At 44.6% G+C, this 24,338-nt stretch overlaps 1 protein-coding gene across 7 annotated transcripts in view; it reads right to left on the bottom strand.

The window, feature by feature from the left end:
- Nucleotides 1-24,338, bottom strand: part of ASAP1 (ArfGAP with SH3 domain, ankyrin repeat and PH domain 1) — a 293,346-nt gene that overhangs the window by 108,896 nt on the left and 160,112 nt on the right. For 6 of the 7 annotated variants that reach the window (XM_074316678.2, XM_088798947.1, XM_088798946.1 and 3 more), the window contains one exon: nucleotides 12,087-12,159. The exons of the other annotated variant lie outside the window; for it this stretch is intronic. In XM_074316678.2, coding sequence (XP_074172779.2) covers nucleotides 12,087-12,159 — 73 coding nt within the window. The remainder of the gene's footprint in view (nucleotides 1-12,086; nucleotides 12,160-24,338) is intronic. 7 annotated transcript variants of the gene reach the window in all.

Raw genomic sequence — 24,338 nt, 5'->3', positions numbered from 1 at the left:
TTCAATCTAGTGCAATGTATTTGTTTATATAATATGAGGCAGGGTTCTAATGTTAAAGTGTATCCTAAACCTTCTAATATTTAAGTTTAGTTTTATTCTCTTTTTAACATTTAAACAATCCATCAGCAATGGATTTATCTGTACGGCGGGAGGAAGAGTTCTAACTTGATTTTCTTTCCCTTGTATGAAAATATGTTGCTCATCGAACTTGACCCAGTAGGGGCACCCATTTAAGATCTGATAAATGAATATGTCGCAAAACTGGGATGGAGCAGGTTAGACTTCACGAGGGTAACTGAGCAGAGACTTGAAGAATGAGCAGCTGGTTAACAAGTAGCCCTGGGGTAAGGTAGAGGCCAAGTACGAGGTGGCAGCACGCCATAAGGCATCACGGAGTACCCGGTCAGAAAGCTCACGTCTGCGCGAGCGGGCAGAGCTACAGGGAGGCGAATGCGGGGTTCTCTCCAGAGCTCACTGTCTTGGATCTAGAACTGGTAGGTCAAGTTTATAAAAACCTTGCCCTCTACCCCTGTTCAGAGTGGAGCTCCGGTTGTTGGGCCACACCACCCCATAAAACAGCAGCACCCACCCGGTGACCCTGAAAACATCATGTTCTAACTTTACACACATCATGTTACCAGGGAATGAGGGCTGGATTTATAGTCCATACGGCATTTTCTTAGACACAACGTTCGCTAGTCTAGATACAACATGTACTCGATGATGAGCGAGTTATTTCACTTCCCTGGCCTCGGTTTCCTCATCTGTTCCCACCACCACTCACTGCACGGGTCTGCCGCTAAGATGAAAGGCAACATCCTTGGAGGCAAAAAGGCCTGTGCACTTTTTTTATTATTTTATAATTGCCTTCCTTCATGCCACTTTGGATGATTCACTCCTCTAATTTCTCAGGGTCATTTTGAATTTGGATTTGTTCTTCCAAAGTTCTAGCCAAGCCTTTGCAAGAATCTGCTCCAGTCTCTAGGGAGTTTGTTATCTGGAAACTCAGCATGCAGACTCCCATTTCCACAGCAACTGACAAATCCATTAACTAACAGCCCCCGGAAAAGATGCCCGCAGAGCTCGCTCGGCAGGGCGATTACTCAGCATTTACAGGGCACTTGAACTTCACTTCATGGCAGTAGAAACAGAAATGTTCTTTTTCCTGGCTCCATCGTTCAGGCTTCCGAAATGCCACATAAAATACACATCACACTTGGGTTTGCTGATGGCTCGCTCGGTAATTTTAATGCTTTGCGATCCGGCCCTGAGGACAAGCTAGAAAGCAAACCAACAATTCCTGGACTACTCCAGCCTCCGACGATCTGACTACCCATCATCCAGTGGAGGCAAGCTTTCTCCTAAACAGGTGTCATTTAAAAGCTACGCCCACTTTATTTTATTTTTAATTCAGAAGCTTTCATCAAGCACTTATACTGGGGTCCAAAGGTTATTTAACTCATTAGATGTGTGGCCTTGGGCACATCCCGTAGCCCTTCTGAGCTTTAGCTTCTTGGCTATAAACGATGTGTGAAATAATTAGGAAAGAAAGGCTCACTGGGTTGATGAGGTAGCCTGGAATAGGACCTGGCCCGGGCAGGGATGTGCTCTCCAGACTGTTTCTGATCATCCACTCATGTCGGCAAAGTGTACATTTCTAATTAATGCTTGTTTACTTATTTATTTAACGACTTATTTATGCATTCATACTATACAGAGTATATGCATAGATTATGTACTAATGTACTATTTATAGCAATCAGCAGTCCTGACCTCAATTTCAGGGGTTCCCAAAACCCCTAAAATTGACTGAAAAATTCCGCCTTGCAAGTTTTTTTTTTTAAAAGTCAGAGGAGAAGGCCTATTGTTCTCTGATGATAAAGGATCTATGACCCCAGAATGCCAGGATCACAGAGAAAACATGAGCTGAATCTAAAGACAAAAGCTTCTCGCCCTCCATGGGTGCGGGGCCCAGTGAGTCCGAGGGAGGGCAACAGCACAGGCGACCAGAGAGACCCACAGGCGCAGGCGGCCGTCTCCAGCCGAGGGCCTGGGTGGGGAAAGGCATTATCTGCTGGACCCCCGAACTCCCCCTTAGGGCTGCAGAAGAATCTTCCTCTCATTTCAGATCCAGCATTTCATAAACATACAAGGTCAGGATCACCTTCCCTGTTTCAGAGATAAGAAAACCGAGGTCCGGAGACATGAAGGGACTTGCTAAGAACCACTCAGCTGCTTCCGGCCGGAGCAGAACTCACATCCCAGCTCTCAGGCCCGGAGCCCCTGCGCTTTCAGCAGAACTGCTCCAACACCTGACCGTGCAGGCAGCACGCAACACCCCCAAGCGCGACAGCAATACCGGTCTCTCCACCTCAGAATCCCTGAAAAAGGCGTCAGCCTGCGTGTGGCCGAGTAGGAGAATGAGGGCACAAATGTGCTGGCGCCACCTGAGCATGTCCCCTGTCATTCGGAACACACACTAGAATAGAGTTTAAAAAATAAAAAACATGGCTAATTAATACTTCTTTCCGCTCATCTGAATTTTCTACAGCAAATATGCTAATATATATTATACTTTCACAATGAGCGGGGGGAAAAAACCCCAACAAACAGAAAACGCCACTTAGAAAAATCAGACCCAGGTGTTTCACAGTGGACGTCCCCTGCAAGTCTCCGTAAAGAAAAAGTATATGTTTGATCAATTATTGGAGGCATAGGAAATCTGAGAATATCCTTCTGTTGTTTGTGAATCAAGTAGCAAGCTGGCCATGCAAAGCCATCCTCCATCAGCCCCTAATCATTCTGTCTTACAGCACTGATTACCCATGATAAACACTTCAGAATCAATACCAACTTGCCTGATTTCCATCCCCAAAAGGGGCATCAGAAAATTCAATAAGTAGTTATCTTTCTGGCTAACGACTCAGCTGTACAGTCCCCACCAGTCCTAGAAACAGACACTTTAAAATTCATGTCCACATGCAAACCACAAATGGAATTCGACACATGCATGACTGCTTCCCAGAGGCTATCACAGAGCATGCATGCCTTAAGACGGTGTCTCATGTGAAGAACCGTGATGGATCTGCTTCACATGCGAGATTCCACGTGGTTAGGAGGGCATGCGAAAGATGGTGGACTTAAGTAGACCTGGGGAGAATACCATCCACACAAATAAATCTTAAGGCCCTGAATTCCTCCAGACTCTCTGCTATAGTGTGTGCAACACTTCATACAAGAACAAACAATCCTAGTTTGACGAGACACAAACCATCCAAGAGTGGGGTCAAAACGCAATTTGGAATAAGAGGCAGCAAGGTATGGACAGGACATAGAATCTTGACTGTAATTGTCAAGGAGGGTCTGTTTAAGGCACAAAAGTGGCCCTCAAAGAAAACTGTAGCTGGTCACAAACCTGAATCTTTACGTAAGCAGTAAAAGGATTAGTCTGGAAGGACTGAAAACCACAATGGTGTCACACAGCTGTGCCTTTAACTGATGAGATTTAACTTAGTAAATATATGAAAGAACAAGAGTGAGAGAGAAAAAACAATGCAAATAGCACTGGGGACCCCCCCCCCCATTCAACTCATTAAGCATGGGGGTGGGGCATGAGCAATGGTGCCAATCTGTTCTTTCTTCACCTGCTCAGAGCGGGAGCTTCTCCTTGGACTAAGGGTGACTGCTTTAATGACCGTGTGTGTGTGTGTGTGTGTGTGTGTGTAATACCAGGGCTCCTAAAGGAATGTCAATACTTTGTAAATACAGCAAATGAGTTATATTTTAAGTGTACTTTACAGGCCATCCAAAGATCTTCAAGGGTTGTTTTGACTCCACTTATACATGCAAACTTTAAAACCTAACCGCAAAGTGTGACTAGAAGGTAAACAGACTGGAAGGTAAACACATTTACTTTACAATGAACTGCAAGTTCAGGAGTGCAGAAATCACTGTTTATCCCTCTCATTCTATGACCCACTCCGTTCTCCAGCACTAACAATCAGTTTTGATTAAATGAATGAAATGCCAATTTCCTGTATTCAGGCATGCGAGGTTCACTAACCCAAGCTGAAGACACACATACCTCCCTTCAGTCATTTACATATACTGTCATATATTCAAGGCCAAGTACCCTGAAATAGTCACCTCTGTGTGATCCAAGAGTTTTCTGTCAATCCCTGCTAGCTACATGCTCAAGAACGGCTTGATAAATGAATTACTCATATATAACTTTTATAATTAAAGGTCTGAAGTGGATAATTTGCCAGAGTAACTTGTACCAGACTAATGCTCCTGTCAATGACAATTATGAATGATGGCCAAATATAAAACACAACTGTCTGAAGCCACTGGAGAGCAAATAAAAGCAGGCAGAATCAGGAGGGGATGTTACCCTTCAAGGAAAGGAACCACACTAGAGAAGACGACAGTTACCTGGCTTTTCACCTCTGGGCAGACCTCAGTCCACACTGGACAAAAAATTAGAACTCAAGCAGAAAGTGGCTTTTGACTGAGCAGAGGTGTCAGAGGTCAGAGTTTGGGATGGCTACAGCAGCTGGAAATTGAGGGGGGAAATTCTAGAAAGGAAGAAGTCATAGAAAAGAAGAGCCTTCAAATCTCTATATATTCTCCCTTGAAACCCCTCGCTGATCCCGAACTGCATATGCATGAATGATACTTCAAGGAGCCCAGCAGAAAACCACATCCAAAGAGTGAAGCAGATTTCAGCAACTTCCCAATGCTAAAGAAAACGTTTGGAATTCAAGTCCCACAAAGTTAGTAGGGTTTTGTAAAACTCTGTGCTGAAAGCCCAGAAGGGTCATGCCGTCAGAGTACGGAGAATGCTGCAGGACTAAGGGCTACATGCTAGGACTATGAGCAAAACTAAAACAAACATACTCTAAGAAAGCCTTTTATAGGATCAAGGTGATAGTGATCACCAGCAACTTAACTGTGTACTAGAATAAAACACAACACACTTCACAGAAAGAGAACAGAACCAGAGACTTTACAATATATAACTCACAGTGTCTACCATGAAAACAGAAATTACTAGACACACAAAGAAACAGAAAAAATGTAGCCGAAAATCAACAGAGAGAAAAACCAGTCAAGACAAACAGAACCACAGTAACTCAGATGTTGGATTTAGTACAAGAACAACTTGAAAATAAATATTACAAATATTTTTAAGACTCCATAGAAAAAGATGAATTAAATGGCTGAAGAGATTAAGAATTTCATGAGTGATAAAAAAAATTAATTGGCTGAAACTAATAGCAGACTGGACACTGCAGAAGAAATGAGCTGTTAAACCTGAAGACAGGTAAGTAGAAATTATCCAAACTGAAGCACAGAGTATACAGACTCAAAATAAAGAAAGTCTCAATGACTTGTGGGACAGTATCAAGCAGTCCAACATAAATGTAACTGGAGTCCCAGAAAGAAATGGAAAAAATATAAGAATAAATAAGTAATTTGAAGAAAATATTGGCTAAAATTTTTCCAGCTTTGATTAAATAGTTGCAGCTAATTGTAATTATAGTAATTACATTGATGCTTACTACGTCCCAGTAGTATCCTACTGCATATTTTAAATATGTGCTTTCCAACTTTCATAACAAGGTAGGTATTACTGTCTCATTTGAGAAGTGAGAAAACTGAAGCTTGAGGTGGTGGTGGGGAGACTAGGTGGAGCACCTTCTATATACCTATGTGGTAGTGGCTCTAAGATGACAAACTGAGTTTGCTTTGGAATTTCCCCCACTATTTCGGAGAGCCTCAAGCTGATGAGATGAAGGTCATCATCACTACCACCATTATCGGGTACCTGCACTACGTGTGTTACTCTTTACAACAGCACAACGTGGCAGAAACTACTTTCCGTTTTCAGAAATGAAGAGACAACTGCTCAAAGCATTCTCTGACAAAATGCTCCCTGGTCACCAATCAGGGGCTAAATCATCATTTGAGCCCAAGATGGAAGCATACTTCATAAAAATTAACTCATTTTAAAACTGAGAGCATCATTCCAGACCAGCAAAATGGAGGAAATGTCACACACACACACACACACACACACACACACCCAGATAGCTTCTGATTTCCAGTAACAGAATATTCGCACCAACAGCTTGAATACAAAATTGGAACTTCCTAAAGAGCCTGGAGTTGTAAGATTATTCTGGAAAGAGATTTTAATTTTCTAAAGGTAGCTTTTTAAATTCCTTCGGATTTATCCCACATAATTTGAGGAATAATACTCTCCTGGATAAGTATGCTCCCTTTTGGAAAAAGCCTCCTTCCTTGACCATTCTAAGGGAACTCATTATTTCAATTTGTTTTCACCTCTTAAGGAGTAATAATGGACCCACAAGAATAGGAAATGCCTTGAGGGCCCAAAGTAATTTGTAGACTTTGCTCAAATCACCACCATCACCAAAAGGTATTTACAGCGTTTTAATCATAAAGCCTTCTACTTCTGAGGGCTTAGAATTATTTTTTTACTAACAAGTTTAATTCCAAAAAAAACAACAAAACAAAACAAAAACAAAACAGAAAACCCCCACAAACTTAAAAAAACAATATAAAATTTCCTAAACACAGACCAGTTGCTCTTTGTAGACTTTTGACATTTTATGCTTCCTTATCTTTCTATTACAATTCTAATTTATTCTATCTCTTATCTATTCGTTTTAAGAAACTTTTTCTCCCCACGGACTACAACAGGATTAAAAAGATACCATGGTAAGACACCAAACTTAATTACCAAATCTAGTTACAATTCATTTCATATTATACCTTTAAATCTGACAAAATGTAAACTGGAAAAATGAAGTTATTTAGATATGAAAACATTCACTTCCTAGCAATTGATGAATTTAGCATTTTACGTTTAAAATCTTAGAATTCATCACATACCATGAACTGTTTCTTAAAATAGATAAATTAACAAAATGAAATTCTGGGGCGAACATCACATTAATTTTGCTTTAAAAAACACAAATGTCCTTATAAAACTACTTACTGTGTAATTCTACCTGAAAAGTGGGGGGAATAAAAGGGAAGGCAATGAGAAAGCCAAGTGCTTTCTCTTTGGAAGTGAAAAAAAGCTGTGGAACTGTTTACAACAATCTAGCTATATTTTGGAAATAAGACTTCCGTTCCATATGCTTGTAATCAAATTACATACCACTGTCATCTTTTTATTCACTAAAATTAAAGGATTTAAGAGTCCCAACTTTCAGAATAACAATGTTATAGATTTCTAGGGGGCACCACATGTTACTAATAAGCCAAAATGTATTCTAAATAAATCCTGGAAGCCGCCATATAATAATAAAATACACATTTGGATTTGTGGGGGAAAAAAATATCAGAGAAAAGACCTACTGAAGCAGGAATATCCTAGGTCTACTCCTAAGGAAAAGTGTACACGTGTGTGTTTACATAATAATAATAAATCTGTTCAGAAAGATTAACAAATTCAACTCAACTAAGTCATCTGACAGAACAATAAATTTGGTACAGCCCTGCTTCCTACGAATACGTCCTTGCGTTTTACAGAAGTATAGTGTGTATCACTTTGTTTTTTAACAGCAGGACAAGGAGTAAGCTCTTCTTTCCCACGAGACACACACTGCCCGGCACTGGGCCCCCGACAGGCAGGCACATGCCCGTTTGCAAGGGCAGAAGCTCCCACCTGCACTGTTGTGACCTGGGCTCTGACCCGCAGACCGGGAGGAAGATGTCAGCCAGGCCTGCAGTCACCTGGGGGTCTGACAGGGGCAAGAGATTCACACTCGGGTGGGTTTTGGTGGGAGACCCCCTGACGACAGGGCTGCCTGAGTGGCCTCCCAACATGGTGGTGGGCTTCCTCCAAAACCAATGATGGCGGTAGGGTGGGGGAGGAGGACTCGGGTGGAAGCTATGTCGTTTATGAACTGGCCCTGGACACCACATGGCATCTTGTTCGTTAGAAGAGAGTTGTAAGTCTGGCACACAGTCGAGAGGAAGAGAATTAGGTTCCGTCTTTTGAAAGAAAAAGTGTCCAAGATGGCAACTTATTTTAAAGCCTCTACAGTGTTCAAGAAACTACTGGCTTTTTAAACATATACTGGCAGCGGGCGGGGGAGAGAAGAAGAACAGGGGGAGAGAGGGGAGAGAGAGACACATACACAAAGGCATACCTTCTAAATTACAATATATTTCACAGACTAATGACGTTAAGACTTCAACACTTAGAAACAACACAGAAAATCTGAATGGCTGGGAAAAGTTTCCCTTGACCCAAGCAGTGCATAGAATTCAGTTCTTTCCCAAAGCCATTTTCAAACTAAGGGACTTACTAAAGGAGATAATTTGTTTTTCTGTGATTATACTGTTTATTAATTGGTATCGATAAAGTTTATGTGTAAAAATAATAAATACATTTTAAGAGTAAGATCCTCCACCACTGTCAACCATCTTTCAAATCACTTGGGGCGGGGGGCTGGTAATCTCAAACCAGAAATATAGAAATGCCTCTTAAGCATCAATGGGTTTCATGTCACTTAAGCACTGTGAGAAAACAAGAACATTATGAAAACACACACTGGGAAACAGATCTCAGGGTTCAGCCTCTTGTGGCTTCTTTGGACGAGGCCAAAAGCCGTTGGCGGGGAACAGCCTGGAATCCACTGAGCGTGCGTGTGTCATGGGAAGGTCTGCAACACCAGTTTTCCTCATCTAGCTACGTTTTAAGACTTAAATGTCCTAGTGCTGCCCACACAAGCTGCCCACACACCTGGGTGTGCGCGGGCCGTTGGTGACTGCACAAACCCCATCACCAGCAGTCTGTGAGACTGGAGTTTATCCCCACATGTCCAAGCCATCCAGAAACCACCAAAATCATCCCATGGAGTACAACGCTGGGAGGTTACATTTGATCAGTTCATTCGTGAATATTCATGATTAGTGAATATTTAACAGCCATTCACAGAGAGCTTCTCAGGGACCTATCCAGCCAACAAGCAGCAATTCATTCCACACTTGTTGAGCCCCCACCACGGGTCAGGTAGAAGACAGGTAGGGGCAGCTGTGAGCAGCAAAGCGGGAGTCAGCCAGGCTCTCATTCCACTACTTGCTCGGTGTGGCATCCTGATGAAGTCCGGCTTTTTAAGCTTCAGCCTCGTCAGCCGTGAAATGGGGATAACGGCAACCCATCTCAGCGGCTTGCTGGCTTAGGCAGGCACAGCACCAAGACCCCAAGAATGCCATGTCCTCAGAGGCATCCCCTCAGCATCCTCGTCAAGCTACATCACATCCCTCTGGTCATTTCCCTTTGTACCTGTGAGCTTTCCTGTAGACGGCACTTTCCTGTTCCTAATCGTAAATGCCTTCTGGCGTGATGATCTGATGACCACCTAGCCCTCCCACTGCACCATCAAATTCATGGAGACAGAGATTCTGCCTCACCTGCCCAATACACCTCCACCCGAATAGTAGCAGGTAGCAGGTGCTCAATGAATGTCTGTTGAACAAACTAATAAACAATGTTGACAAACACACAAAAGACAAAGACGAAAGACCTATAGCACCAGCCTCAGCAAGGAGCCGACAGGCCAGTGCAATGGTGCTTGATAGTAGCTACACACTAGAATCACCGGGGAGGAATTCTGTTTTAATCCTGATACCTGGGCCCTACTGTGGAATGGTTCTTGGCGTGTGGGCCTGAGGGATACTGGCTTTTGTGTGTTTTAAGAGTTCTTCGGGTGATTGTAAGGACCAGCCACGGTTGAGACTCACTGGTCTAATGTAACAGAGCGGCCAACGGTTATAATACAATGGGATATACGTCCTACAGCAGCCAAGCACCTTCCTGTGATGATGGAAACGTCCTGTGTCTGCGTTGTCCAATATTGCAGAGCTAGTCACACGAGGCTACTGAGCCTTCAAAAGATGGCTATGCAAGATCGAGGAACTGAATTTTAAATTGTATTTGATTTTAATATTCATTTATGTTTAAAAAGCCATATACGGACTAGAAGCTAGGCTATTAGATAGCACAGACCCAGAGAACTAATCCGGGCCGGGATGGGGGTGGCGGGTGGTCAAAGCTCAGTTATCTATGGCGCCAACCACAAGGAGAGAACAGTCTGAGGGAGGAAATGGAAACCAAATTCTGCATGCGCCCCTTGAACTCCCCACCTTACACACACGCAGGACAACTGCTCCCTTCTGCCACATCCAGGACAGCTGTGACCAAGCGAACCCTTTAAAGAATAAGGGCCCCGCCAAGGAAGAGGCTTTGTGGGAGCTGTTAAATGATGTGGCCATTGTGGCAGAGGAAGGAAATGTGTCTTGTGCAAGAACACTGGGGAAAAAGGAGTCGCGTGGAGTCCCGAGCAGAGTACACATGGCTCCGCCTTGCAGCTGGGTCTCCCTTCTGGGGCTCACAAGCCAGGAGCCGGGAGCATAAACCCTAACATTATGGAGAGCTGACATTTACTCCTGAGGCAGATAATGGTTCATGAAGCGCTTTATAAAATTAGACTGGCCCAATGTTATTGTAGAGCGACTGCATGATCGTAGAGAAGAAACCCACGCTGTTGCTCTCGCTGCCATTTCCCTCCACCTACTATGTGTAAAGCACCTACTGCCTGCGTGGCAGGCAGTTTGTTAGGGTCCTTAAATATGACCTCTTTCAGCCCGAACACGCCTTTGCAAATCAGTTACTATTTTCTCATTTTACAGTGAAGCAATTTAAGATTCACGGGAAGTTACATAATTCACTTGACTTTAACAAGTGGGGACAAAGCTAGGCTGACAAGCAGAGGTGGGCCGTGCAGTATTTGAGGGTCCACTCTGCCCTGTTCAGTGTGCCTTTCAGCTCTGTAATTTTATGACCATTAAGAACATAAATAAAATACACAATTTATATAAACATACAGAATTTACTGAACTCCCTCCCACGAGGTGGGAGGCCCTTTATAGATATTGGCTCTTTAAATCCCTTCCACAACCTTATAATACCATGGTCCCCGTTTCACAGGGGAGAAAATGGACGTCCACAAAAGTGAGGTAACCAGCTCAGAGTCCCATTACCAGTCAGGGTAAGAGCAAGTTGCAACAAATGTACACCTGCCTGACTTCAAAGCCTTTTCCATTAGACCCTGCTGCTGCCCTCCCCTCAGGTTTCCTGCTGTGTTACAGACAACTGGTTGCTTACAGACCTGACCTCTGGGTAAGTGAGCGGCTACTGCAATAATGGTGACAAAAGACGTGAGTCAGAGTCCTTGAAACTCCTTTTCTGTTTCCAAAAAAGCCTCTCCTTCCCTGCAGCGCTCAAACCTACCATTTCTCGTGGTTCCCCATGGTTTGTCTTAATTTGGTTTCGTTCTTCTTATCCACTGACAACATACTTTTGTCCCCAAGATGACAAAGTCGCTAGACCAAAGCTAAAACATGTACTTACACGTTCCCTGGCGCCGGCCACAAGACAAGTCTCTAACTGGCAGGCCCTCCAGGGCTCCATCTCCTCGCCTGCCCCCTTCTCCTCTCTAACTTTCACCCGTGCCTGTCACCAATACTGATGTTCACTGTCACCAATACTGGTACACTCCAGAAAGAAGAGAGCCTCATGTGCTTAGCTGTGGCCATTGAAAAGATTGGCCAACTACACAAAGAGATTTTAAACATCTCATATGTCACTTGTGGCAAAATTACCTATAATTCTACTAAGTTTAAAAAAATTTTTATTTTTCAATCATAGCTGACATTCAACACTCTGTTAGGTTAAGTGTATAGATAGCATAGTGATCAGACATTTATATACCTTACAAAGTGATCCCCCATCTACTAAGTTTTTAAATGTATATTAAAACCCACTGCAACTAATGCTTTTTCTTCTTTCTACTTTGGAAATAGTAACTGGTTTGGACTAATAGAAGAGACAGAAAAAAAGAGAAAAATGGAATTTCTTTGACCTACTGATTCTTCTACTTGTACAATGTCTTCTATAAACTTAGCATCTTACAAATAATAGAGAAAACTATAGACTTTATATGTATATATAAATCATGTTATCTGCTTCGGTAACTACTTACCTTGACCGGAATTATATATTGCTTTAACAGACTTCTTCACTTTCTGTAAAGCTGTTCTATCTTGGTCTAGAGCCTAAAAGAGAAAAACAGAGGGGGAAAGATACATTGGAAAAATTGGTAAATTAAAAAATAAAAGCCTATTCGTAACTGCATTTGTTTTGCTGAGTAGTGCAGCAATAGAAAACTGACATGTTTATTAACAGTGAACCATTGCAGAGACTGGAAGTGGCAGGATCTGAGTAGTTCTGTTCTCGGGATAAACGCAGTCACTCCATAAAGCCCAGTGAGTGATGTGGGTAATGGGGCTGCCAGTCAGTTGTTATCCTAACACAAGACACCTAGGAAATCGGAACCCGGGCCTCCTTCTCTCAGAGAATTTGCAAACCCGGAAGGCAGAAAGGCATGCATGCACAGACCCAGGGAACAAAGCGCATCTATCACCTAGTGGTTAATTTCAGCCAGAAAGAAAACACTTATGGGTTTATTAACAAGTAAGAGTGACCTGAAGAGCTTTTACCAACACTTTTAAATCTGAGGATCCCTTACAGTGTGAAAAACAAAAATTCTATGACATAATGCCAGTGTATTTTAATATTGTTTCCTAACAAAGCACAGCAAGGAAATGCTACCGTGATATGGTAGTGCTTTTAAAGGATTTCTTACATGATGAATCAACACATCAACCTACTTGTGTTATAAGTGGGGGGCATCTACGGGGCTGTCACTGTTGATTCTTAATCCAGGTGGTAGATTGGATTGCGTTCTGATTGTGAAAATTGATCAAACTGTGCATTTAGCATATGCACTCTTTTCCAGAACGTGTATTACACTTCAAAAGCAAGTTTAAAACGGGCCATTTTCAATACAGTATACATATAGAACGTTGACCTAACCTCTTAAAATAACTTTGTGCCCATCTCTGCTCCCGAAGAAGATCAGTGATCCACAGGCTGGGAAACCCTGGGTGGTGTGTCAAGATTCGGAGGGCAGGAGTAACAGCACTAATAATACACGTGCATATATGACACCTGAAAACAGTGCATGTGCACTGACCGCCATGACATCACCTAAACCTCAACACTTCAGATGAGAACACTGAAGCCCACAGAGGTGAATGAAGTACTTCCCCTCCCTGAGCCCACAGGCAGTTGAAGGGGGTAGATGTTTCCCATCTCTTGCAAAACGGTCTTTCCAGACTCTGTCAACATGGGGTCCACCCATGAGCTGCCCTTTCCTTTGGCTCCTGTTCTCTGGGCACCCATGGCTGGCTAAGTGGGCACCTGACCCCTGCTGAGTTCAGGGCCCTTCCTAGGATTTCCGGGCTTGGGAACAGAGACCACAAAGTGCTGTTGTCCCTTTCTGGGGAGGTGAGCCTGGGGGCCACCAATCGGTCTGTTTCTAGCAGTGCAAAAAGAACCTGACCAGATGCAATGATGTCAATGGAGACAGAGCACTAGAGAAAAGAGGCAGAGAGGGTCCTGGTGGCATCTGAGTTGAGTCCTTGCTTCCAGTGCGCACCTTCCCGTAGACCGAATACACGAGACAATAAATCCTTGGGTTTCAAGCTAGTTGAAGTTGGGATGCTATCATTTGCAACCCCAAGAACTACAGCTTTCTGAGCACTTACTACACCAGACGTGAGCTTGGTATAGAAGACACACCAAATGGATAAGATACATATGCTTTCAGTGCCTTCTTTCTTTGCATTGCATCTTTACAGAAACCCTGTGAAGCAGCATCTGCATTATTCAGGTAAGGAAATGTGGTCGGCCAGTCAATAAACACTTGTAGGAAAGGAGGGAGGGAAGGAGGTAACGATCAACTAACTTGGCCAAAGTCACAGTGCCACAAAGTGCTAACGCCACTCTGCACACCCATGTCTACCAAATCCCAAATCTAACGGGACGCTGGGATTAAAAACCAGTTTTCAGGCTGCAAGTCTAACACTGTTTCCACCGCGGCCACGACTGACATTCCACCTCTGCAGTCTTCTCACAGCCCCCTCCTACCTGCATCGCCAATTAATATTTTTCTTTCAATCCATTTGCATCCTGTTTACATGTAAATACATCGTAAAGAGCTACCAAAAAGAGCTATGGTAAAGAAAACAAGGATCATTTACCGTTAATAGCAGGTACCCTAAAAATGACTGCATCTCGAACTGTGCAAAATGCTCATCTGTTTAGTACCTCAAATCATCTCATGTAACACCCGGGACCCTGCATACTGCACTTACGGAAACCGTGTTTTATGAGACAGTTTCAGGGAAGAGACCAAGTTTGAGTTATTTCAAAGATCTGAGATTTGTACTTTAGAGAGAAGAGGGAAGATAACATTTTAATAAATGCTTACTTAGCATGAATTGTAAAGGGTGCTGAGATTTTACATAGATTACCTCACTTAATTCTCACAAAAACCCTATGAAATAAGTATTACTCTTAAATTCATTTTTACAGATGAGGAAATAGAGGCTTAGCAAGTTTAACTTGCCCAGTGTGGCAGAGCTGGAATTTGAACCCAAGTCTTGACAACTGAACCTAATCTAACCACGAGCAGTGACCCCGTCCTGCCTCCCAAAGATATCTGCAATGAACGGAAACCAGAAGAGCCTCATCTTAAGGGGCGGCGGGGGGGACGTGACGGAGGGGGGGGGGACTGTCACCATTTTTCCGAGACGAATCTGAGATAAGAAATTACAAGACATGTAGGTTGTGAGGATTGTGCGAGGGAAAGAAAGTAATGCAAGTACATGCAAATAAGCAGAAACATTAAGAGGCTGAATCCAATGGGTTTATCCTTTGATGAACTGCTTTTGTGGCAAGGACGCTTACAAAATAATCCTAATAATAGCCACCATTTGTTTTTTATATACATATTCTTGCCATCTTCCCGCCCCCCGAGTAAAAACCCTGGGCTTTAGAGAAGTAAAACTGCTTGCCACGTGTCACATATCAAGTAAGAGCAGAACCAGGGTCTGCTTTACCAACCCCGCCGCCTGGCCATTCTGGAAAGCACGCCCGTGTTTCTTCCTGATCTTACCATTTCTTAATTCTTTTTTTTTTTTTTGAGAAAGGAAAAAACATCTGTTTCTGGAAGAAAATAATGTACCAGTTCGGCTTTGGGAGTGATGGCCATGTAAGGATGGGCCTTCCCAAAGGGAAAGGAGTGAGTGGGCACCCACGTGTATGCGTATTTAGAGTTCACGCCTCCCCATGAGCCAAGGGCTGTGGAAGACCTTGGCCGTGACATCGTGAGATTGGCGATCTGCTTCCCCTTTCTCACCCCTTTCTGAGGAAAACTCTCAGAATTTATGTTGAATTTTTACTAACTCATGTATAGACTGACAGGGTGTAAAGTTCACACCCTTACATTTAAAGGTTATTAATAACATCTGCATTTGACAGCTCCGGTCACAGTTCAGTCTGGGTGACACTTCTCTTTTCACACTCTGGTATTTGGCCACTGGCAAAAACAAGTAAAATGGACTTTTAAGGGCTCTGTGTTTAAGAGACTGCAGGGACAGTCATTCCATCCAACAGGACTCCCTCCAGAAATAACGCGTCTCAACGTGCTACAGCGTGCCATGCCCTCAACCACTAGATGAGCAACACCTGCAGTGACATCTTTCCAAATGTCCACGTAAAATTAAATACAGGCAAAGAAAAAAGGGGCAGATAATATGGGCTGGAACATTATGAGACCTCTCAACCCATTGAAAGTCTGTTATAACTGCCCGCACTTTTAAGTATGCGTCTGAAGTGAACAACTCGAAAGGGTACGGGTGTGTGGAGAGGCGCAGAGAGGGAAGGAGGATGAAAAAACAAACACACAAATCCAGGAGAATAGGCTTATCTCTAATAATAGAATAACATCTTCCCTATTTAAAATTTTGCAACACAGCAACTTCACATTCTCCACGTTACTAAAGAGCAGGGGCGTTGACCTAGAAAAGCACTTCCAACCTTGATGGGGAACTTGTGACTTTTATTTTGCGCCGAGTCTTACCAAGTTTGGTCATCCGAATACACAGAGAAGACACATGGTGCAAAGATGGGGAATGATGGAGAAACCATACTGCCAGAAGCATTCTGTGAGAGCTGGCAACCAGAGGCTTCCGCACAAATGATACAAGCCAGACATAAGGCGGAAAGATTCCTTAGAGTCTGAGGCCACTCCGGGTAGGACATGGAACCTTTCATACCCTCCAGGCCGAATGGTGCCCCCCCCCCCCCCCCCCCCGTCAGAGCGGTGAGCACAACAGACGGTCTCGGAGCCGTACGGGGATTCGGCCATGCTTGTGCCCAGCTCGGGCATTTGCACTCGCTGATCCCTCTGCCCAGAACTCTCCTCTCTAAGCGCTTCAGAGGACTGGCTCTCTCTTCTTGTAAAGCCTCAGATTCAAAGTCCCTTCCTCTGAGAGGTCTTCTAGGTCGGCACACACCTCAGCCCACCCAGTTACTCTAACACACTTCATGCTCTTTTTCCCACAGCACTACCACACCCCGAAATGATCGGGCGGGCGACACGCTTACTTTCATGGTATTTGACTCCCCCACTAGAGGAACGGAAGCTCCAAAAGTCAGGGGCCCGTGTTACCTGCTCATGGCTGAATTCCCATGACCGGTGCCCAGCAGATGGCAAATGCTCGTAAATGCTTATGAAATGAAGTAACGAGGGACCAAAGAGTATTCTCAGCTCCACAAGACAGAAAAGCGCGCAGAGTAAGACTTGCCTTGCAAATGGTTGAATCAAGTCAAGTTTTGAACTCAGAAAATGGGGCGCTCTGTAATTTTTCCCCTAAGGGTTTTGAATAGCCAAAGAGTAAATATGTGCATAAACTGTTTAATAGGCTAGACAGAACTTACACATTTTAAGTGAGTTTTGAAAACAGTTATTTATTCCAACAACTTTCCTAAAAAACATTTTATTGAAACACAATACTTGTGTCAAATGAGCAATGGCAACACTACTGTTACGCTTCATTAAGATGAGGGATTTTAGAACTACTTTCTATGTCTATGGCATCTTCTTGTCAATGTACTCAAATGGGAAGAGCTGCTCTTACTTGTTCTGAGTAGATGAGATTTTTGACACTAAGCGTAAGTCTTTGGAGCCAAATCTTATGTGTACACTTATGGAGAAAGGAAACAGTGGACGACAGTGGCAGCATAGAATTTTTAGAGCTATGCCGAGGGACACGGGTATCACGCCTACCTTCAAGGCATGCTGAGCATTAAGTATATGAATGCACGTGGAGGTGGCCAGCACAGAGCAGGTGCTCAAAACCTGGTAGCTATCAATCATTACCCTCACCTCGGAAGGTGCTTCTGAGAGAGAAACTTCCAAATTGTTTGGAGCAGCGACAGCAAACCATCGCTGAAACGAGTACTCCTGCTAGCAAAGTGATTTCTTCAATGAAAAGAGCTTTTACTCAGTTGGGAAAAAAAAAAGGGAGTGTCTCCATTTTATTACTTTATAGTCACACTTGAAGAGGTAATTTTAAACTTGCAGTTTAATAGATGCATTTGGCCCATAACCACCACAAAGCAAATACTCACCTACGTGTAAACCCTTTAACAGGAAGAGCAAGGGCAGAGTACTCTGCCTTGTTTGGCTAGACCCTGATTGCTCCAGGCGTCAGCTTGTTGAGCAGTCATGCTAAAGAGTGAGTGTGTGTGTGTGTGTGTGTGTGTCTGTGCGCGTGCGTGCGTGTTGGGGGGATTGGGAAGCCAGGGGCTCAGGCTGCAGGAGGGGGTGGGTGCCTAATCCACATTCCCTGAAGATGGAGCAGAGATGTAAGTTCTCCTGCAGCCTCACAGCCAAACCAGTGCATTATCTGTCCATCCGAAGGCCCCACACCCTTGAACACGGATGTGTGTACTTATACTGTGCAGCAGCAGTAAGCCCAAAGGCAGTCCAATGTGGTGACAAAGAGTGCTGTGAATAAAGGTGCCAGGAGAGAGAACTACAATGAAAAATGTCCATTGCCTCAAAAAAGAGGGGGGCTGGGCGAGCCATGCAAGTGAGCATTAGCTCTGAGGATCATCAAATCTGGGTTTTTACGCCCTTCGCTCACTTCTTCCTACAGTAACCGTGCCTGGCACACGCGGGACTGCACCAGGCATGGGCCCGAGTGTGCAAACCCTATACCGCACCTACCCGCCTCCCAGCTGCATGCCCCTTACTTCCACCTGCCACAGCGACACCACCACAAAACCCTCTGCTACAATAGTAAACGGGAAGCCTGGTACTGCTTTTGGTAAGATCGATGAAGGAAGTTACTCATAAAATAGTAATCCTTGCTAGTCTGGGGTTTTATCCACACTTCCCGTATCATTTCATTCTTTCCCTGTCCTCTCGGTGTTCAGGTACCTCTGTCTCTTCCCCTACGCAATCAACTAAAAGATCTCAAAGGATAATACTTATGTGTGCTTCTTTCTTCACATAGGAGATGCTCAGTAAGAACTGGCTAAATCGAATGAAAGGAAAACAAGCAGGGAAGGAGGGAGGAGGGAAGAAAATGAAGAAGGCCAGGAGGGAGGGAGGAAAGAGGAAGGATTCATTGTTACTAGAATAAAATCTAGGTTCTCACTTCTGCCTGCAAGGCCCTCTGTGACCCAGCCCTGCCACCACCCCTGACTTTTGTTCCCACACTCTCCACCACTCATGTCTAATCCACACCCACAGTGTTTCTGAACCCACCAAGCATGTTCCCACCTCAGAGCTTTAGCAATAGCTGACCTCTCTACTGAAATCCTTCTCTCAAAACTGTCCCCAATCGAAAGGGGCCCAGCCTGCTCCTCCCCCCTTTTCTCTTCAGCGTAGCTCAAATGCTGGAAGCATAGAGCCCATTAATTTGTGAAGCCGAAGTCTGGGGCGCTGAGAATCACCCTGTGTGGCAGCTACACGATGCCAGCAGTTACACTAGGGTTGTCACAAGGCAGCAGCAGCTTAGAGGAAAGGAAGAGGTTAAGATGTTATCGTTTGTTAGTTTCAAGATTAATAGGAATCGAATGAGGCTGCTGCACAGGGGAAACGATCAACCTAAAATAAAATTGGATTTGCATAATGCAGCCAAAAAATGGAAAGTTGACACGTCATCCACAAACACAGGTTTTAAGCTGTTTGTGCTGTTTTAGACTATAAAATGTGTCCTGAAGTTTCAGGTTCTCCTACATTCATAGACTCCAATCAGAAACATTTCATGTCTGCTACGTATAGTGGAACGGTTACATGGAGGGAAATGTAACCCACAGAAAGCAAAGGTCTGTAGGTGTTAAACTACTCAGGGTTTTGGCTCCACTTGACAAGTTACTTCACAGTTCAGATCTATAGCAAAGATTCAACGTAGCAGCTTCAGCTGCTGAACGACTGCTGAACGACATCCTGAATGACTCTAAGGGTCATTCTATCCATGCAAGAAAATACCACCAACCCATCAACTTTCCAAGCCAAAGAAAAGGTACCGCACAAAACGGTAACTCACAAGAGCCCACCTTCCTGTGTACGCACACACTGCCCGCTGGGCGTGCACACAGCTTGTATGCAGGAACTATTCCAGGCCCAGTGCAGCGGTGCAATAAACAGCTATCCAAAGAATCTGCCTCTATATTAAATGCATCTTGAATTAAAGGTCACAGAACAAGACTGGGCCTCGCAAAACGCTTTATTTCTTATGTGTGATTTACTTTAAAAACTTAACTGTTTATTCCATCACTTGAAGGAAGCACCATCTTACCTAAGGTGAATACAACAGCACAGGTTTTTGACTCGGGTGACACATATTATAGAAATATTTACGTTTCCATCTCCTGGGATCATCCTGCCTTTCAAAAGTCAGTCACATCTATGAGGTATCAATGATGAAACCATTTTATTCTCCCTGTGAAGGCCTAGGTCTTGGGTGAACACCCTGCCCTCCATTAACCACTCTGAGGCTGCAAAGGAAGCCTCACGGAACTGCATTCCAGGATGCACCAGGGGCTGCCTCCCCACTCGCACTGTCTCCTCGTCTACGGATGAGAACAGCCGGCCCAGACAGGAAGTAACTGCCCTCGCAGAGAGGTCAGGATGAGCGAGGAGAAGGGTCGCTTTCCTGTTCAGTCCTCGTTTTGCCACACCACCCTGCCTCTTGCCCTGTGAACAGAGAAAGTGGAACCTGTCCCCTTCAAGACTCAAAGTCCAACCTGTCATCATAAAGAAGCAGGGTATTCCACGTGTTCTGTACTGAGACCTAACCCATCTCCGAGGGCTGAGCTGCGGCTGCTTTTCTTTGTGAAGCTTGTTCTCTGCACCTGGAGGCCAGAACCCTTGCTGGCCTCAGGCCACTGGCACCAGTTACTACCAGGGTGCTCACAGTTCTACGTGGTCACCAATATTCCAGCATCAGCTCTCACCTATTCACAGGTCCAGCCTTCACCTCTCCTGTTTATCCCTGGACTTGGAAGCAGCAGGGTCTGGTTGGGGAGCCAGGCACCACCTTGAAAAGTGTGATGCTGGGGCTTAGAGCACAGGCTTTGAGGCCGGGAGACCTGGTGTCCCTTCCTGCTTGGCCCTGTGACGGTGGTCACGTTAGCCGTCCTCGGATGTTCACGCCTTCCTCATGTAATCCCAGCACACACGGGTGTGTCCTTCTTCCCTTCTCTCCCTTTCTAACCGCCCTCCGAGTTTTACATTAGCTAACTCTCACCTCCCTTCTCCCCACTTCGATGATAACAAAAATAACACAAACGTGTTTCATACATAAGATCTTGTTTACTCCCCACACTAACCTGTAAGGAGGTTCTGTTACCCGTATTTTGCTGATAAAAGAGACTGAAGCTCAGACTGGCCCTCGGTCCCGCAGCTCGTCAGGCACAGAGCTTCCCGACCCTAATGCCTGGGTTCGTAAGCATCATGCTCTCTAACCTTCCAACTTGACACAGTGGGGTCTAGAGGACGGAGGACCCTTTAAAACACAAACTGGGCCAAGGATTCTGTCATCAGGTCACTGGACAAACAACTCTCAAACCCTTTACCGTCCCATTCCAGGAGTTCTCTGACAAGGGGCCCAAGAGAAGCAGAAAACCTAAAGGAGCTCGTTACAGAGGGGAGGGGTCCCAAAAGCAAACTGGGCAGAGGTCAGCCTGCAGTGGGCTGGGGTGTGCCAGTCACGCTGCCCTCCCAGCACTGCACGTTGGTCCATCGGCTGACCACGGTGCCCTGCCGGGAAGGTGTTAGTCCAAACCACAGAGATGGCTTCCGCTGAGCTTCAGGAGCACCCTGGGCAGGGCAGACCCCGCCGCCTTCCGAGACCTACACACCGACGCTGGGCATCACTGCTGGCACGTGAACACCCGCAAACAGAGAAACAGGTTTAACATTAATAACTAATCTCGACAACACACGGAGACACACAGGCTTGTGAAAGCCTCTAGATGCACTTGAAAATGTCAGTGACTTGCTGAAAAACCGTACAGAGAGTGATGGGTGGAAAACTCCTTGAAAAGAACTGGTTGGCTTGTCGTTGGGGTCAGCAAGGAAAACAGGAGTTTATCTTAAGAGGGCTAGCTTCTCAGCCTGGTATTTCTAATCCAGCTCTGGCCCATGGAAAGGTCCCAAGTGTGGAGACCACGCTGAGGAATGTGAGGGAGTCGGGGAGGAACACCCAACCTGGCCTGTCCATCATGAATACCCACTCCCCCCACAGGCCACGGTCCACACTGGATGCGGGGCTACTGGGGAAGATAAGATGGTTTGCAGTTAGAAGAGAGAAAACAACTCAAGACATACCAACGTTTCTGAGAAGAGGTACGCTCGGTGTTGAGAAGCGCCAAGGAGCCCCGGTACCTGAAACAAGGAGCCGCACGGAGGATAAAAAGATGGACAGGGGGCCAGGTTGTGCAGGGAGGAATGGCCATGGAAAGCAGTTTGGCTTTTATTCTGAAGGCACTGGTTAGGGACATACAGAGCCACTGGGGTTAAAAAAACAAACAAAAAAGAGGTGATTCGTCCTGACTTTCAAAAGAACTCTGGCTGACGTGTTGGGAATGGAAGGTAACTGAGCAAGACTGGAGAGGGAAGAGCCAGTGAGCTGGCAATTTCACAAACAAAAGTTCTCTTAAGTATTTCTGTTCTGGCTCAATGCACTTCTTCCTCCAGGCCCACACCCCAAACTGAACGCTTCCTCCCAAACGCCTCCCGGCCCCCTCCACGCCCATCCAGGACCTTGGAGGAAGGCAGGAGATGGGACCCAGTCTCCTTCCTCTTGCGTAACCCTCTGCACCCAGCGGACCACCACGCCCTGCCAGGCCTCCGCTGCGGGTCCTTAGACCATCCAGCAGCTGGTGTGAGGACCGGACGTGCGCAGCCAGATCCCTCCACAGGCCCGAGCTGTTCCCACGCTTGTCCTCCACACCAACGCCAGACTAGCCTTTCTCTGTCTTTAAAACCCAGACTCCGGCTTCTAAACTCTCTCCTTTCTCAATACTATTTCTGGCTTTTGCCTTTTCTTCGTCAGCTCCTAACAAGCTTACAAACTCGTGCTCAGCCTTTAAGACTGGGTGTCGTCATCATCTCCTTCTGTAACACCCTCCCCCTTTCCTGCTGAGAAAGACTCTCTTCATCCCCTAGTGCGAGGAGAGCACTTACCATAATGACTTTCCCTTACATTTCTATCTCCAACAAATGGTAGCTATTACTCTTTTAAGATACTACATATGTATTCATTTCCTTTCCCCGGCTGTAGCGCCAGCTTTCTGACCCCACCCCAAGACTACACTGGCACCAAGAAATCTAGACGTTCACAGTGCACAGAAAGAACCCAGGCAGGATCGGAGTTGACTGAGCAGCCCGGTCTGACTCTGCCCCTCAGACATCACCGGTTCCCAGTTTCTTGATCTGTAAATTTGGAAGCCTGGACCAATCTGCAGTCTTGTCTGGCTCTGATTTTCTGAAAATCAAACATTTTCAAGTTCAGGGACATTATGCTGCTGCTTCAAGCCTCTTAGCATATTAGGTTTGGTTTTAAATGAAAGACACTTTAATTTTTTTAAAAGTAACACAACTGGCATCCACAGTGAATGGCCCTGGGGAAGGACCTTCCATGTAAGATCTCTATGCACTTCAAAGACTAAACTACACTTTGGGCTCAGAGTCTAATCCCAGCCACTCCTGTCTCCCCTTTTTACATCCTTTGTCCTCCAAGAAACGCTTTGAAAACTTCATCTTGAATTTTGTATTCAAAGGCTCTATCAAGCATATAAAACAAACACTAATAATGCCTTTTGATAAAGAAATTGAGTCAGAGCAAGTGTCCAGGGCCAAAACTAGGAAATGGCAAACCCAGGCTTTACACCCGGAAAGTCTAACTCCAAGGTCTGTGTTCTTTCTGCCACATCTGATGACGGCCTCTCTGATTAAAAAACATGTTTTATTCCACTTCTTATCATGCCCAAGTGTGCCAAACACTAAGCTTTCTGCAGGTGGCTCATCTCTCCAGCTTCTGAGGACAGAAGCTGGAAGGGAACAAATACAAGTTCTAAGCCATGGGTGATATCTTTGTTTCAGGTTTAGATCTCTGGTGTGTTCTCCACAACAAACCTCAGAGCTGCTGCTGACTGCAGATCTGGTCATTATTAAGCCATGTTTTTTATTAAGAAAGACAGACCTAATTTGACAGAGGAGACCAAGAAACCCCAGCTATACATTTGCATGAAGCTGATTACTAAAAACGAAGGGCTGTTTCTCATGAAAAAAAAACTGATTGTTGAAAAGATTGATTTATTGCTAAAAAACAATGAAATGAACTAAAGTGGCATTTCCCACACTGTGAACTGTAGAAAACTGTTTCTGAGAGATGCTGGAAAGTATTCTGGGGAAAAAAAGAGGCCATAACAAATTTGTAAAACACATCATATGCTAACTATGCCTTTCTTCTGGCTATGAAATACACATCAGAATACCAAAGACTGGGATAATTTAAAAACATGTATAACTTTATAACCCAGCAATTCTCAATTAAAGTAACTTAATTAACTAAAATCAGATTTTTTTTTTTTTTGCACATCTGTAGAACAATGTTGGGACATCAATATAGGATATTCTGTATTTTAAAAAAATCTAAAAGAGTTAAACTTCAAAAAATATACTACGTATATGAGTTAAAGTGGTCTAATGATTTTCTAACGTCAACAACAGATACTATCAGGAAAAAGATAAATGGCTTCAATCAATTTTTAGCAAAACTGAGATAAAAGAACTAGGAGGGAAAGA

The sequence above is a fragment of the Rhinolophus sinicus genome, chromosome 6, assembly GCF_057876585.1.
Source record: "Rhinolophus sinicus isolate RSI-liver-muscle chromosome 6, RSI-T2T, whole genome shotgun sequence".
Taxonomy (NCBI): Eukaryota; Metazoa; Chordata; class Mammalia; order Chiroptera; family Rhinolophidae; genus Rhinolophus; species Rhinolophus sinicus.
Note: the sequence above shows the minus strand (reverse complement) of the source record. Positions and strands in the feature narration are given on the sequence as shown.